The sequence below is a fragment of the Leucoraja erinacea genome, chromosome 22, assembly GCF_028641065.1.
Source record: "Leucoraja erinacea ecotype New England chromosome 22, Leri_hhj_1, whole genome shotgun sequence".
NCBI classification, from domain to species: Eukaryota; Metazoa; Chordata; class Chondrichthyes; order Rajiformes; family Rajidae; genus Leucoraja; species Leucoraja erinaceus.
In genome coordinates, this window is record NC_073398.1 from 20,697,748 (window position 1) to 20,709,948 (window position 12,201).

At 40.7% G+C, this 12,201-nt stretch overlaps 1 protein-coding gene across 3 annotated transcripts in view; it reads right to left on the reverse strand.

The window, feature by feature from the left end:
* Positions 1-1,841: 1,841 nt before the first annotated feature.
* The window catches only part of LOC129707772 (transcriptional regulator QRICH1-like), a 38,264-nt gene continuing 27,904 nt past the window's right edge, over positions 1,842-12,201 (reverse strand). For 2 of the 3 annotated variants that reach the window (XM_055653060.1, XM_055653059.1), the window contains exons 6-9: positions 8,573-8,681; positions 7,303-7,454; positions 6,285-6,375; positions 1,842-4,859 (exon numbers count right to left, since the gene is read on the reverse strand). In XM_055653060.1, coding sequence (XP_055509035.1) covers positions 4,667-4,859; positions 6,285-6,375; positions 7,303-7,454; positions 8,573-8,681 — 545 coding nt within the window. In that variant the 3' untranslated portion in view covers positions 1,842-4,666. Of the gene's footprint in view, positions 4,860-6,284; positions 6,376-6,435; positions 6,908-7,302; positions 7,455-8,572; positions 8,682-12,201 lie in introns of those variants that run through there. The other variant, XM_055653061.1, reaches the window with a different exon arrangement.

Genomic DNA, 12,201 nt, shown 5'->3' on the forward strand with positions numbered 1-12,201 from the left:
AATATGCATATAGTGCATAACATTGACCAACAAGGAAACAAAATAAACATTATTCTTGGGTTGTCCGGTTTTGAGTGGTGTGGTCAGTACTTGGGCCCTAGCTATACATGATCTATCAATCTTAGGGTTCCAAATGTCACATTCCCAAGTTTTCTAATGCATCTTGTTAAATATGGGATTGAGTGGAAGATATCAAGGGGATACAGACAAGCTGAATTTGCAAGTCCCTAGCAAATGGGATATAATGTGGGAAATAAGGTAATTGTAAAACTGCAGATGTCATGAGTCTAAACTACAACCTGGGAATAAAGTAAGCTCACGCAGCACCGACAGGTCAAGGAATCAAGCACCATAATCATACTTCATTAGCCAAGTATGTTTTGCAACATACGAGGAATTTAATTTGCCATAGTCATCATACCAATAAAAAGCAACAGAACACACAAAATACATTTTAACATCCTCCACGTTCCTCACTGTGATGGAAGACGATAACAAGTTCAATCTGTTCCCTTTGTTCTCCTGCGGTCGGGGGCCTCGAGCCTTCTGATGACGGGACGATCTTGGCTCCCGAACCCTCGATGTCGGGGGGGGGAATCTTAGCTCCCCCGCGCCAGACGATCTGACCCCGGTCATGGCTGGTCGAAACCTTCTGCATTGTTTGGAGCTTCCCGACATCGGTCTCTACCCAAGACTGCGAGCTTCTCGATGGTGAAATCCGCAGACCGCGGGTTGGACGTCGATCCCAGGCAAGGGCTCAAAGTCAGTCCGAGCAAAGCCTCCAGCTTCATGATGTTAGACTGCAGAGCGACTGGAGATACGATCCGAAAATCAATCGCATCTCCGGCAAGATACGAGATTGAAAAACAAGGTAAGCTTACATCGTCAGAGAAGGGACAGATAGAAGAATGAAATGACAAATCATTTCTTCACTTAAAGAATAGTGAACCTTTTAGAAATGTTTTATCCTGGAAGTTCAGATAGTATATTCATTCCAAACCAATTAAGGTTTCTGAACTTTTAAGAGAATCAGAGTAAAATGGTGCTGAAGTAGCTCAGCCATGGAGCAAACTCAATTTGCCAGTTGGCCTTCTGCTCCTTTTTCTTAATAGTGGAATTAAGCCACGTTTCTTCCCTTTCATCAACCAAACTAATCAACATACTCGTACTTCACGCAATTGGACAACCAAGCAAGATAATCCCTGCACAAGCTGCCTTTCACGATCAATTGTTTCAGTAGCTGGAATACATCATAACATTTAAAGATGGGTATGGCAATTTGTTTTAAACTGTTTCTCAAACATGCTGCCAGGAGTGGAGGCTTTTAAAAAATGTACATAACCATGGAATAGAGAGATATGGAGCACATACTGACAGAAGTGACCAGTGACATGGCATTGTTTTCAGTGTGGACATTGTTGGCCAAAGGGCCTGTTCCTGCAACTCTTTTGGTTAGAAACAATGGCATTTTCTGAACTAAAAGGAGTTCAATTATCTCACTTTACAAGCATGATTCTCCTTTAGGCAAAAGGCTGGGAATGTTGCTGTTTGTGTCATTAACATGTCCTTATCTATTACCTACAACTTCCTCTTATACCGTAAGTCATTTAATCATTTCAACACTTTTCCAATTTGTTATTTTCTTCTTTCAATTTCCCCACCTCTGTACTTGCTTAAAACCTTTCACAGTGCAATGTTTCCAGTTGCAATTAAAAATAAGCCTAACCTGCTGTGTTGTCCTTTCATTGTTTAGAAGTTAATTCAATGCAATATCTGGAACAAAAAGTATTTTGTATAATGAAATCCTTGTGCAAGTAACAGATGTCTGTTGTGATGCTGCATGAGGAAAGAGAAACATTTTTATTATTTTTTATATTCATACAGTACATTTTGATGCGTTATAGTATGTGCTCAGACATTCATATCTTACCATTTGTGCAATGTGCTGTTCTCTATTTGCCAGGTATAGCATCATATTTCAACATAGTACAAAGTAATAATTCATAATCTACAAAATATTAAATGAACTTTGATTTAGTCCTCCTATAATCACATTATGCCTATAGTTTTCCTGTATTCAAATAAGTAGTGTTGTGAATGCTTTTGTTCATTTCAGCCTTAAAGCTGTTTTATACATTTACTATACCCTTTGCACAATAGTTTTCACTATAAACCTCCTTAAATTAATTTGCAATGGCACAATTCCATGAATACAAACAGTTTGCAGATTAGCAAACTGTCTCAAAAACTAAAATTCCTCAGTTATTATACTTTAAAGTGAACAGAATATTTTAACTTCTAAATATTGGATTTAATGCTCCCTGAAATCAGAGGAAAGTTGGTTAACACATAAACCATGAAGAGGCAAGGCAAAAATACTGTAAGATCACATTACGAAACAATAATAACACATACCATAACTTCTCATTTCCCTGAACACTGCATTTTTAGTAACTGGTCATGTAGTAGCTTAGAAAGAGGCAGTGAGCATGCACTACAAGACATGATGAAACTGCTATTAAGAGTTCATTTACAAGGATGCTATTACCAAGCAGTACAGCATTAACAAAACCATGTAACTAAAAGGGGAAACAAATGTGCTAATAAAATGGATAGGAGGGTAGGATATGGTGCAAGATATCATATGGTCAGCCGTCACACATCCAATTTACAGCGAGCAGATGGAGGGAGACCCAGCCAAGATGACATTAAAATTATCAAGACCATAAAAAGCAACAAAAGCATGAACGAGGATCTCTGCAGCTAATGAACTAGGCCAGAGTAGGATAACTTAACGGAGTAGACATTCTTGGTGATTACATCGAAATATTAATCAAAGGCATCTCAGGGCACTAAAGTTTCAAACAATCTGGCACAATTTCAAACAGTTCCCAGGTAGAGAGATGGAGATTCTGCCTTGGTAATCTAGAGTTTGAGATGACAAAGTTTCTGCTCATTGCCACAACTTGTACAATGTTGTTGACTGTACTCAAATGAAAGGGGAACCAGTGGTGAATCCTTGGGGAACACTAGAGGTATTAAAAGCACAATAGATGAAAGTATAGTAGCCAAGTATTACTGAAATGATTGAGGTTCTTAAAGTTTACATTCAATGTATGCATTATAATGAAAACTTAATTCAATAACATTTTTTTTAAACTAAGCCATCGATTTTAAAGTATACTTCCGATGGTTTTGGAAATCTACAGCCATAAAAGTTCACATGCATGCTAGAAAAAAATGACAAATAGACATAATAACTTGAATGAAATCATACAGATTGTAAGAGCCAACAAAACAAAATAAATCCAAAATATTAAATGCACCCAATAGAAACAGCATAAAAGTAAAGCAGAATCCTATTTGGAACATTTAAGACCAAATATTGACCTCAAACAAAAGGCAAACTCATCCCCAAACCAAAGCTTTAACTGTCCTTTTGCAAATATTAAAAAAAAAATTCCATCAGTGTTTCTCTTGTGCCAAGAATTCCATTATACAGGAAAATATTGACAACTTGCCGAGAATGTCTAAATCAGCAGTAATTAATTTTAATTACCGATCTGTCTTTTTTTAATCCAATTAATGGATGCGAGATATTTAGACAACCTTTAAAAGGTTCTTATTTTCTTAGATTTCAAAACAAAAATGTCATACTCAAAACCAATAAGCTGTTATATTTTTATAGGCAAAATTTATTGTTTCTACCTAGACCAACGAAATTAGTGAATGATTTATATTAAAAAACTTACAAAGATAATGTGACAACCCTGGTATGCACTACATGAGTATAACAGTGTTTATTTTAATCCGTGATTCAAAATGAAGTAAAATGGAAAAAAAAAAATTGTCCCCATAAAAGTAAAAACCACCAAACCGAACTATTCAAAATCTTCCTAGCACACTATAGTCTGTAAGAAATTATCCTGTGCCCGTCTGATACCAAGCCATAATGTCACAGGTTTCGTGAGGTAAAGTTGATATGGTTTAAAACCTAAAACCAACATTTTTTCTTAAACCTAGTTTAATTCTGTTCATGCAAATGCAATATTTATATTTTATAAAGTTTCTTCTCAAAATATGTAGTGGAATATCCACATTAGGCACAGAAGTACACCAGGTACATTACATACAAAAACATGTTAAAGAACATATCAGTCTGCTAAAAAGACGACTGTTCATGGAAGCATCAGTAATACAGGTTGAGACGGAATTGGAGTCTAGATCCAAAGTAATTAAGTTATACAATGATCACAATTATCTGTGTTGCCACAAATTGGAATGCACATAATTTATATTTACTTTCAAAGCTTTGTTAAATTTAAAGATAATTAGCAAACTTTACTACCACCAACTAGAAATAGTTTTTAAATTTTCCTCTTATTTACAGTTTGTTCAGTTAAACCGTTACATATTTCAGTATAGTTTAAAGAAACAATAGAACTGGTTAGGCTTTTAGAACTGGAACATAATCCACCCAAAATTTCCACTGGGTTTACAAATTTCGACATCCATTTTCATAATTCACAAGTTCTCAAGCACATCGTGCATGAACATCTTCTGAGAGCGCAGGAAAAGGCAAGATACTTGTCTTCCATAAAATAATATCCTATGAGTTGCTATTGTCAAGCACTTTCTTCCCTCATCATGCAGCTTGGGGAGTTTTTCATTGGAATGAAGGAATATGCGTATTTGCGCAAGCTTCTTGGACCTCCCTTATCATTAGGATTCTGGTCAACATTTGTTCCATTGCTTCATAACTGACAGGTTGCGTTGAATACCATATTGGACTATTTGGCGCAACCACTGGTTCGGCATTCAAGTAGAAGGCATCATTTCGTCCTTTAGCACTCTGTGGACTACATTAAAATGGAAAATGACATGCCAGAGTTATTCAGTCGAATAATGAAAAATAAAAGCAAGAAATTAAACTAAGCTCTCAGTCTTTGAGATAAATCTAAAATTTCAAGATAATTGGAAATGCAACCTTACATTATGGAAGGAACATTATGCTTTCATTAATTAAGTCATATAGCTAACATTAAAAATTTGTAGAGAGGTCTCATGCATGGAATAATATTAAGTAAAACTAATGTGAATTATTTGGTTAATTACATAATTTCTAACAAAATTAACATTTGGAAGGCAAAAAAAATAACATGTTGTATGTAAAAGTTTTAAAAAGAGAGAACACAGGTCAAATCCAATCAGGCTAATGAGGACCCAGTCTACTGTCAAAGGTATAGAACTACTACAAGTAATACGGTCACGATACAATAGAACTTCATTTATCCTAGGAGGGATATTGATCTGCCAAGTCATAAAACACAAGATACATGAAATTAAAGTGCCGAATAGAAAGGATTGGGGATGTGCAAAGACTGGGGAGTGGGGAGTCAGTCTACCACATGACAGAATGGGGAGGAATTGTAGTTTGAGAGCCACAGGGAAGAAGGATCTCCCGTGGCGTTCTGTACTGCATCTTGGTGGAACCAGTCTGTTGCTGAAAGTACTCCTCAGGTTGACCAGTGTGTCACCAATAACATTACTGGTACCCAATCAGGAGCGCACAGCTTGAAGCAACCTTGGTTCAAAGGGAAGGCAAGAGAAACTTCACATGATTTGATAATGGCACTTGGGAGCCCTGGTTAAACCAAACTAAAGGGGCATCAAAGGGAAACATACCAATAGATGGAGTCATGTCTCAAACAAAAAAGATGGTTGTGATTATCAAAGGTAAAATCATTCCCAGGCTCATGATATTGCTTTAGTAATTCCTCAGGACAGTGTCCTGGGCCATCCATCTTGAGCCACTTCATCAACACTGATGACCATGAATATTCAGCTCTATTCACAACTCCACAAAAAAATGAAACATTCTACACCTGTTTGAACCAAGACAGTATAGGTGCAGACAAGGGCTGTTGTGGAATATAACTTGATATATGCCACAATATATAAGTGAGGCATCAGCACCAAATGCAAGAATAATTGGAGGAAAGTCAACTAGTAGACAAAAAGATAGAAATCTAACCAATTGACAAAAAGATTCAAAAATTGAACTTAATTGCATTATATTCAACATGGAGTAAAAAATGATCATTAAAGTCTTCTAATTTTAATAACCTTAAAAGATAATTTCACTCAGTTTAGGCCTGCTCATCCAATGCATGGACTAAAATAAATCCTTTATATGATAATAAACAGAAACATCAAGAATAGAGAACAGTGCAACTTAAAAGAAAATCACAATTGCTGCATGAAAGAAACCTGGTATGCCTCACCATTTGAAGAGGTAGAAGTCATAGAGTTTAATGGGACACCTCAAAGGATTCTCAGAATTTTCAAGTTGCTCAACATACATGTCTTCCGTAACTGAAAGACAAACATCAAATTCATAATTTCTCTTCTAATAGTTCTAATCAACAAGTTTTTCATGTAACTATAAACAACAATGTACTAATGTAGTTCATTGAATACATTTTCACAGTAAGCCTTGAAACACTTTTTCTGTGCATAGCATAAAGCTCCATGGACGCCCACTGAAGCCAGTCCTATGTAAACACCTTGAAGTTTCCGACAGGGCACAGGAGATTAAGTTACAATGTCACGAAATACTGCAGCTAAAGAGTTTTATCACAAGCGACAGGAATGTTTAATCCACTGAAATCACCAGTTTGCGAAACGAGTACTCAAAATAGAGTCAAAATGTAATAATAAATCTGAAGTAACAGGAATGTTGTAACAGTAACATCTGCTTGTAAATGACTAAATGTAAATCAACTAAGCAACACTTACATATCTGTAGCAAGTAATAACAGCGGAGGCTTCAAATTAACTTCTAGTAGTGAAAAAGGGGCATTGGGCACTTTTTTTATAATGCTTCAATCAAATACTCTAAGCTTATCTGACAAAGGAAAGTAGATAAAGACAAAGGTCACAGTAGAAACATTTGCTCACTGAAACATTTCCTATACGCATAAAACACAATACTAGTAATCTGCATATTGTATCTCCACATTTATCTATTGCAATTTAGCCATCAAGTCAATCACTTGAGCAAAAATCAAAATGCTGGAGGAACTCAACAGGTCAGGTAGTATCTGTGGAGAGAAATGGATAGATGACGTTTTAGGTCAGGACCCTTTTTCACGCGTATGCTGCCTGACCTGCTGAGATCCTCATACCTTTTGTTTTTTGCCTCAGATTCCAGCATCTGCAGTCTCTGGTGCGTCTGGTCACAATAATTTATAGGTCACAAAAATTTTTAATAACGTTTTTTTTTTTAAAAGTGCACCCCACCTTTCTGCCCAGCTTGATGTTGCCCATATAGTCGTAGATATCGGATACTGGAACACTTATCCTTTGAATTGCCAGGATTCTTCTTCATCTGCTTTAATACTTTTGAGAAAGCTAATTTGGAGTGTTGTTCTACAGTTTTCAGCATAAAATACCTGTGAAAACATTTCACTGTTATAGAGTGCAGAATGCACTGAAGCAAAAACCTTTCCCCTTTCAATATTGTTCGTTGCAACAAAAAAAAGTATACCAAATTGAAGAAATGTTACCATAACAGTCTTGCTTAAATAGAAAGTGGGCGGCGCGACTCTCGTCAGCAGCGGCCTCTGCAGCCCGTCCGCGTTTTTATTATTTTTTGTCTATGTTTATATGTAGTTTTTGTTATTTTTTGTTGGGGTGTGTGTGGGGGGGTGGGGGTAGGGTGGGAGGGAGGGAGTAACTTTTAAATCTCTCCCTGCATTGGAGACCCGACCTTTTCTTGTCGGGTCTCAGTTGTCGTTGGGGCTGCAATGAGGAGCGGCCTCCAACAGAAGAAGCCGGAGACTCTGGTGCCGACTCATCTCACTGTCGCGGAGCTGGCCAAGTCCAGAGCGGGTGGAGCGGTGGTGGAGCGCTGCTGCTGCTGCTGCTGATTCGGAGGCTGCAACTGCGGGTCTGCGGACGGCGGCACCGGGAGCCCGCGGGTCCCTGGAGGGAGACCGCTTTTCAGGGCTCCTGCAACGGCGACTTCTCCCGCCCGAGTTGCGGGGTCGAAGAGCTCCTGGAGCAGGGCCTCACAGCACCGCCCCGCGTGGCTTGGAATGGCCACGGGACTCTGCGAGCGCACGCCAGGGGCTCCAACATCAAGACCCGGTGTGCGACCTTGCATCACCCGGCGTGGCTTTAATGGCCGCGGGACAATCGCCATCGCCAGCCAGGGGCTTTGACTCTGACATCGGGGGGGGGGGAGAGTGCAGTGGAGAGATAAGTTTTTTTTGGCCTTCCATCACAGCGATGTGATGGATGTTTATGTAAAATGTAAATTATGTTGTGTCTGGGGTCTATTTGTTTGTAATGTATGGCTGCAGAAACGGCATTTTGTTTGGACCTCAAGGGGTCCAAATGACAATTAAATTGACTATTGACTATTGAGAAGATAATGTAATTTGTAAGCCGCAATTTGAAAAAAACAAGAACACAATTTCTACAGTAGATTAAATCATTCAAGTACACAGCACATAATGATTTCTCAAATTGGAATTTATAAACAAATAATGAAAAGGCAAAATCATACTTGGTATTGAAATACATCAACGTGTACAAAAGAGTCGCTGGAGAATGTGCTCCCAGTTGCTTACAGTCCCATAGCATCTCCTCGGTAATACGACTAGGAATGACATAACCTATCAAAAGAATGTAATTAATTTTTTTTTAAAAGCTGCTTTAAGTGGTGCCTTGCAAAAATAAACTATTTAAATATATAAACTTTAACAATACAATAGAAAATGTGGATTTCACATACTAATCCTATACACAATGGAGTAATAGGAATAAAAGATCTTAAGATCCATAAGTTTTGGAAACAAATTGTTAGGACAAGCTCTTGAGCAATGGTACAGTACACCAATAAATACATCACATCAAGCTATCTTTGAAGGTGAAGATAGCCAAATAAAGAATAATTTTGGGTTATACCTCCAGTATACATTACAATGACTTGCTGTACCAGCACATTGGCTTTTAATCACTTGCGTACAAGCAAATTGTAGGCCACTTTGAACAACAACAACCCAATCTCCCACCATTTAATAAATAATAATTCTATTGGTAATGCCCAAAGTGAATAAAACGCCGCTTCCAAATTATATTACATCTGCCAAGGTCTCACCCACTTACTCAATTCATCCACATCCTCTTGAACCATCCTTTGAACTCACAATTTGACCTTGTTTAGCATCAGAACAAATATGAAAATATGATATATGGTCTCTTCAGCCAAATCATTGATAGATTGCAAAATGCTGGGTCTAGTCACTGAACCCAGCTAGTAACATCAGTAGTTATTGTTGCCAACCCACGAATGACCCATTAATTCTTAATAACTAATTTTTAATCCATTTCTTTTTTTAATCCCAAATACACTGTCTTCAATGTCGCTGATCAACCCCTATGCAGTATCTTACCAAACACCTCGCAGAAAATTAAATACACTATATCTACTGGTTCCCCATTAATTTTTCTACCCATCTCATCCTCGCTTCCAGCAGATTAGCCAACCCCAATTTTCCTTTGTACACAAAAATGCTGGAAAAACTCAGCGGGTGCAGCAGCATCTATGGAGCGAAGGAAATAGGTAACGTTTCGGGCCGAAACCCTTCTTCAGACTGATGGGGGGGGGGGGGGGGGGGGGAGAAGAAAGGAAAAAGTAGGAGGAGCCCGAGGGCTGAAGGAAGGGAGGAGACAGCAAGGGCTAACAAAATTGGGAGAATTCAATGTTCATGCACCCAGGATGCAGACTCCCCAAGCGGAATACGAGGTGCTGTTCCTCCAATTTCCGGTGTTGCTCGCTCTGGCCATGGAGGAGACCCAGGACAGAGATCGGATACGGAATGGGAGGGGGAGTTGAAGTGCTGAGTCACCGGGAGGTCAGGTTGGTTATTGCGGACCAAGCGGAGGTGTCTCACCGATGTAGATCAGCTGACATCTAGAGCAGCGGATGCAATAGATGAGGTTGGAGGAGATGCAGGTGAACCTCTGTCGCACCTGGAACGACTGCTTGGGTCCTTGAATGGAGTCGAGAGGGGAGGTAAAGGGACAAGTGTTGCATCTCTTGCGGTTGCTAGGGAAAGTGCCTGGGGAGGGGGTGGTACGGGAGGGAAGGGAAGAATTGACAAGGGAGTTACGGAGGGAGCGGTCTTTGCGGAAGGCAGACATAGGGGGAGATGGGAAGATGTGGCGAGTGGTGGGGTCACGTTGGAGGTGGCGAAACTGACGGAGGATTACTTGTTGTATGTGATGGCTGGTGGGGTGAAAGGTGAGGACTAGGGGGTCTTTGCCCTTGTCGCGAGTGGGGGGGGGGGGGGGTGGGGGGAGAGAGAGCAGTGTTGCGGGGTATGGAGGAGACCCTGGTGCGAGCCTCATCTATGGTGGAGGAGGGGAACCCCCGTTCCCTGAAGAATTAGGACATTTCAGATGCCCTGGTGTGGAACGCCTCATCATGGGAGCAGATGCGGCGTAGACGGAGGAATTGGGAGTAGGGGATGGAGTCCTTACAGGAAGTAGGGTGGGAAGAAGTGCAGTCCAGATAGCCATGGGAGTCAGTAAGTTTATAGTGCATGTCAGTCAGAAGTCTATCACCAGCGATGGAGATAGTGAGGTCAAGGAATGGTTGGGAAGTGTCGGAAATGGTCCAGGTGTATTTGAGTGCCGGATGGAAGTTAGTAGTGAAGTGGATGAAGTCAGTCAGTTGTCCTTTCATCAATTCACACTAACTTTGGTCAATCCTATTATTAGTGACAGGAATTTTAAAGTGTAGTTACAAGAGACATGTGGAAAGAATGTTTCTACAGTCTAAAGGGCCTGTCCCACTTGGGCGACATTTTCGGCGACAGCCTGAAAAGAGGTTGTTGCGTCATGGTCGGGACGCGACGTGTCGCTCAGTGTCTCCCTGTCGCCCCTGGATTTAGGGTGTCTCATCGTGCGCCCCGTCACATGCTGACGTATGCTGTCCAGCGGGTGCCGCTCGGTTAGGGTTGGGGTTAGGGACCACAGATGGGCTGTAAAATATTCTTCCATCAATGCATGGATTTTATATATTAATATATTAAAATTAACACAATAAAATCAATTGTGCAAATGAAAAGATGTCCGAGTCGTTCAGTTTTATTTACAGATGTATTGGTCTGCTTCCAGATCCAATCACCGTCTCTAACTTTTCACAGGGATGGATTCAGTGAGTGTAGACTGAACTCCCCTCTACCCCCCTCCCGCCGCCATCCCTCCTTCTCCACTCTCCCCCCCTACCCTTCTCAAAACCCCTCTTCCCCCCCCTTCTTCCCTCCCCCTCTTCCTCCATTCTCCCCACTCCACTCTTCTCCCCCTTCTCCATTCCCCCCCCTCCCTTCACATCCCCTTCTCCCTCTCTCTTTTCCCATTCCCCCACCCCCCCCCTTCCCCCCCCCCCCCCCATTTGTGGACTCAGGCCTTGCCAGCTAGATCCCACTAATAGAACTGCAAAAGGCCACATCATCTGTTTTAGTAAAATTGAGTATGAGATAAATGCAGACTTTGGGAACAACCCCCCACCCCACCCCATCCCCACCCAGTTTAGTTCCCATGAGGAGCAGGCAGGACATTGGGGGTTCGAGTCCAACCCCTGGGGCCCCTGTGCCAAATTTAATTCAGAGATACAGTGCCCTTCGGCACACCGAGTTCGCACTGACCAGCGATCCCACGCACACTATCCCACACACGCTAGGGACAATTTATACTTATACCAAGCCTATCAACCTAGAGTTAGGGTTATGGCTAGGGCTCCCTCCCACACTCCAAAGGCGCACAGATTAGTATAAATTGTCCCTCAGACATCTGTTCATTTGCACAATTGATTTTATTGTATTAATTTTAATTAATTTTAATATATTAATGTTTAAAATCCATGCATTGAAGGAAGAATATTTTACAGCCCATCTGTGGTCCCTAACCCTAACTCTAACCCTGGCCGTAACCCTGACCCTTACCCTTACCCTAACGGGGTGTCACCCACAGGACAGCATACATCAGTGTGTATGTCATACAACTTGACGGTTTTACAGGCATCAGTCACCGACGCTCACAGTCGCCGAATAAAATTGCAAAGTGGGACATGCCCTTTAAACAAAAGAGGCTGGGGATGGGGGAAAGAGTAGTTAGACTGATGAAGAT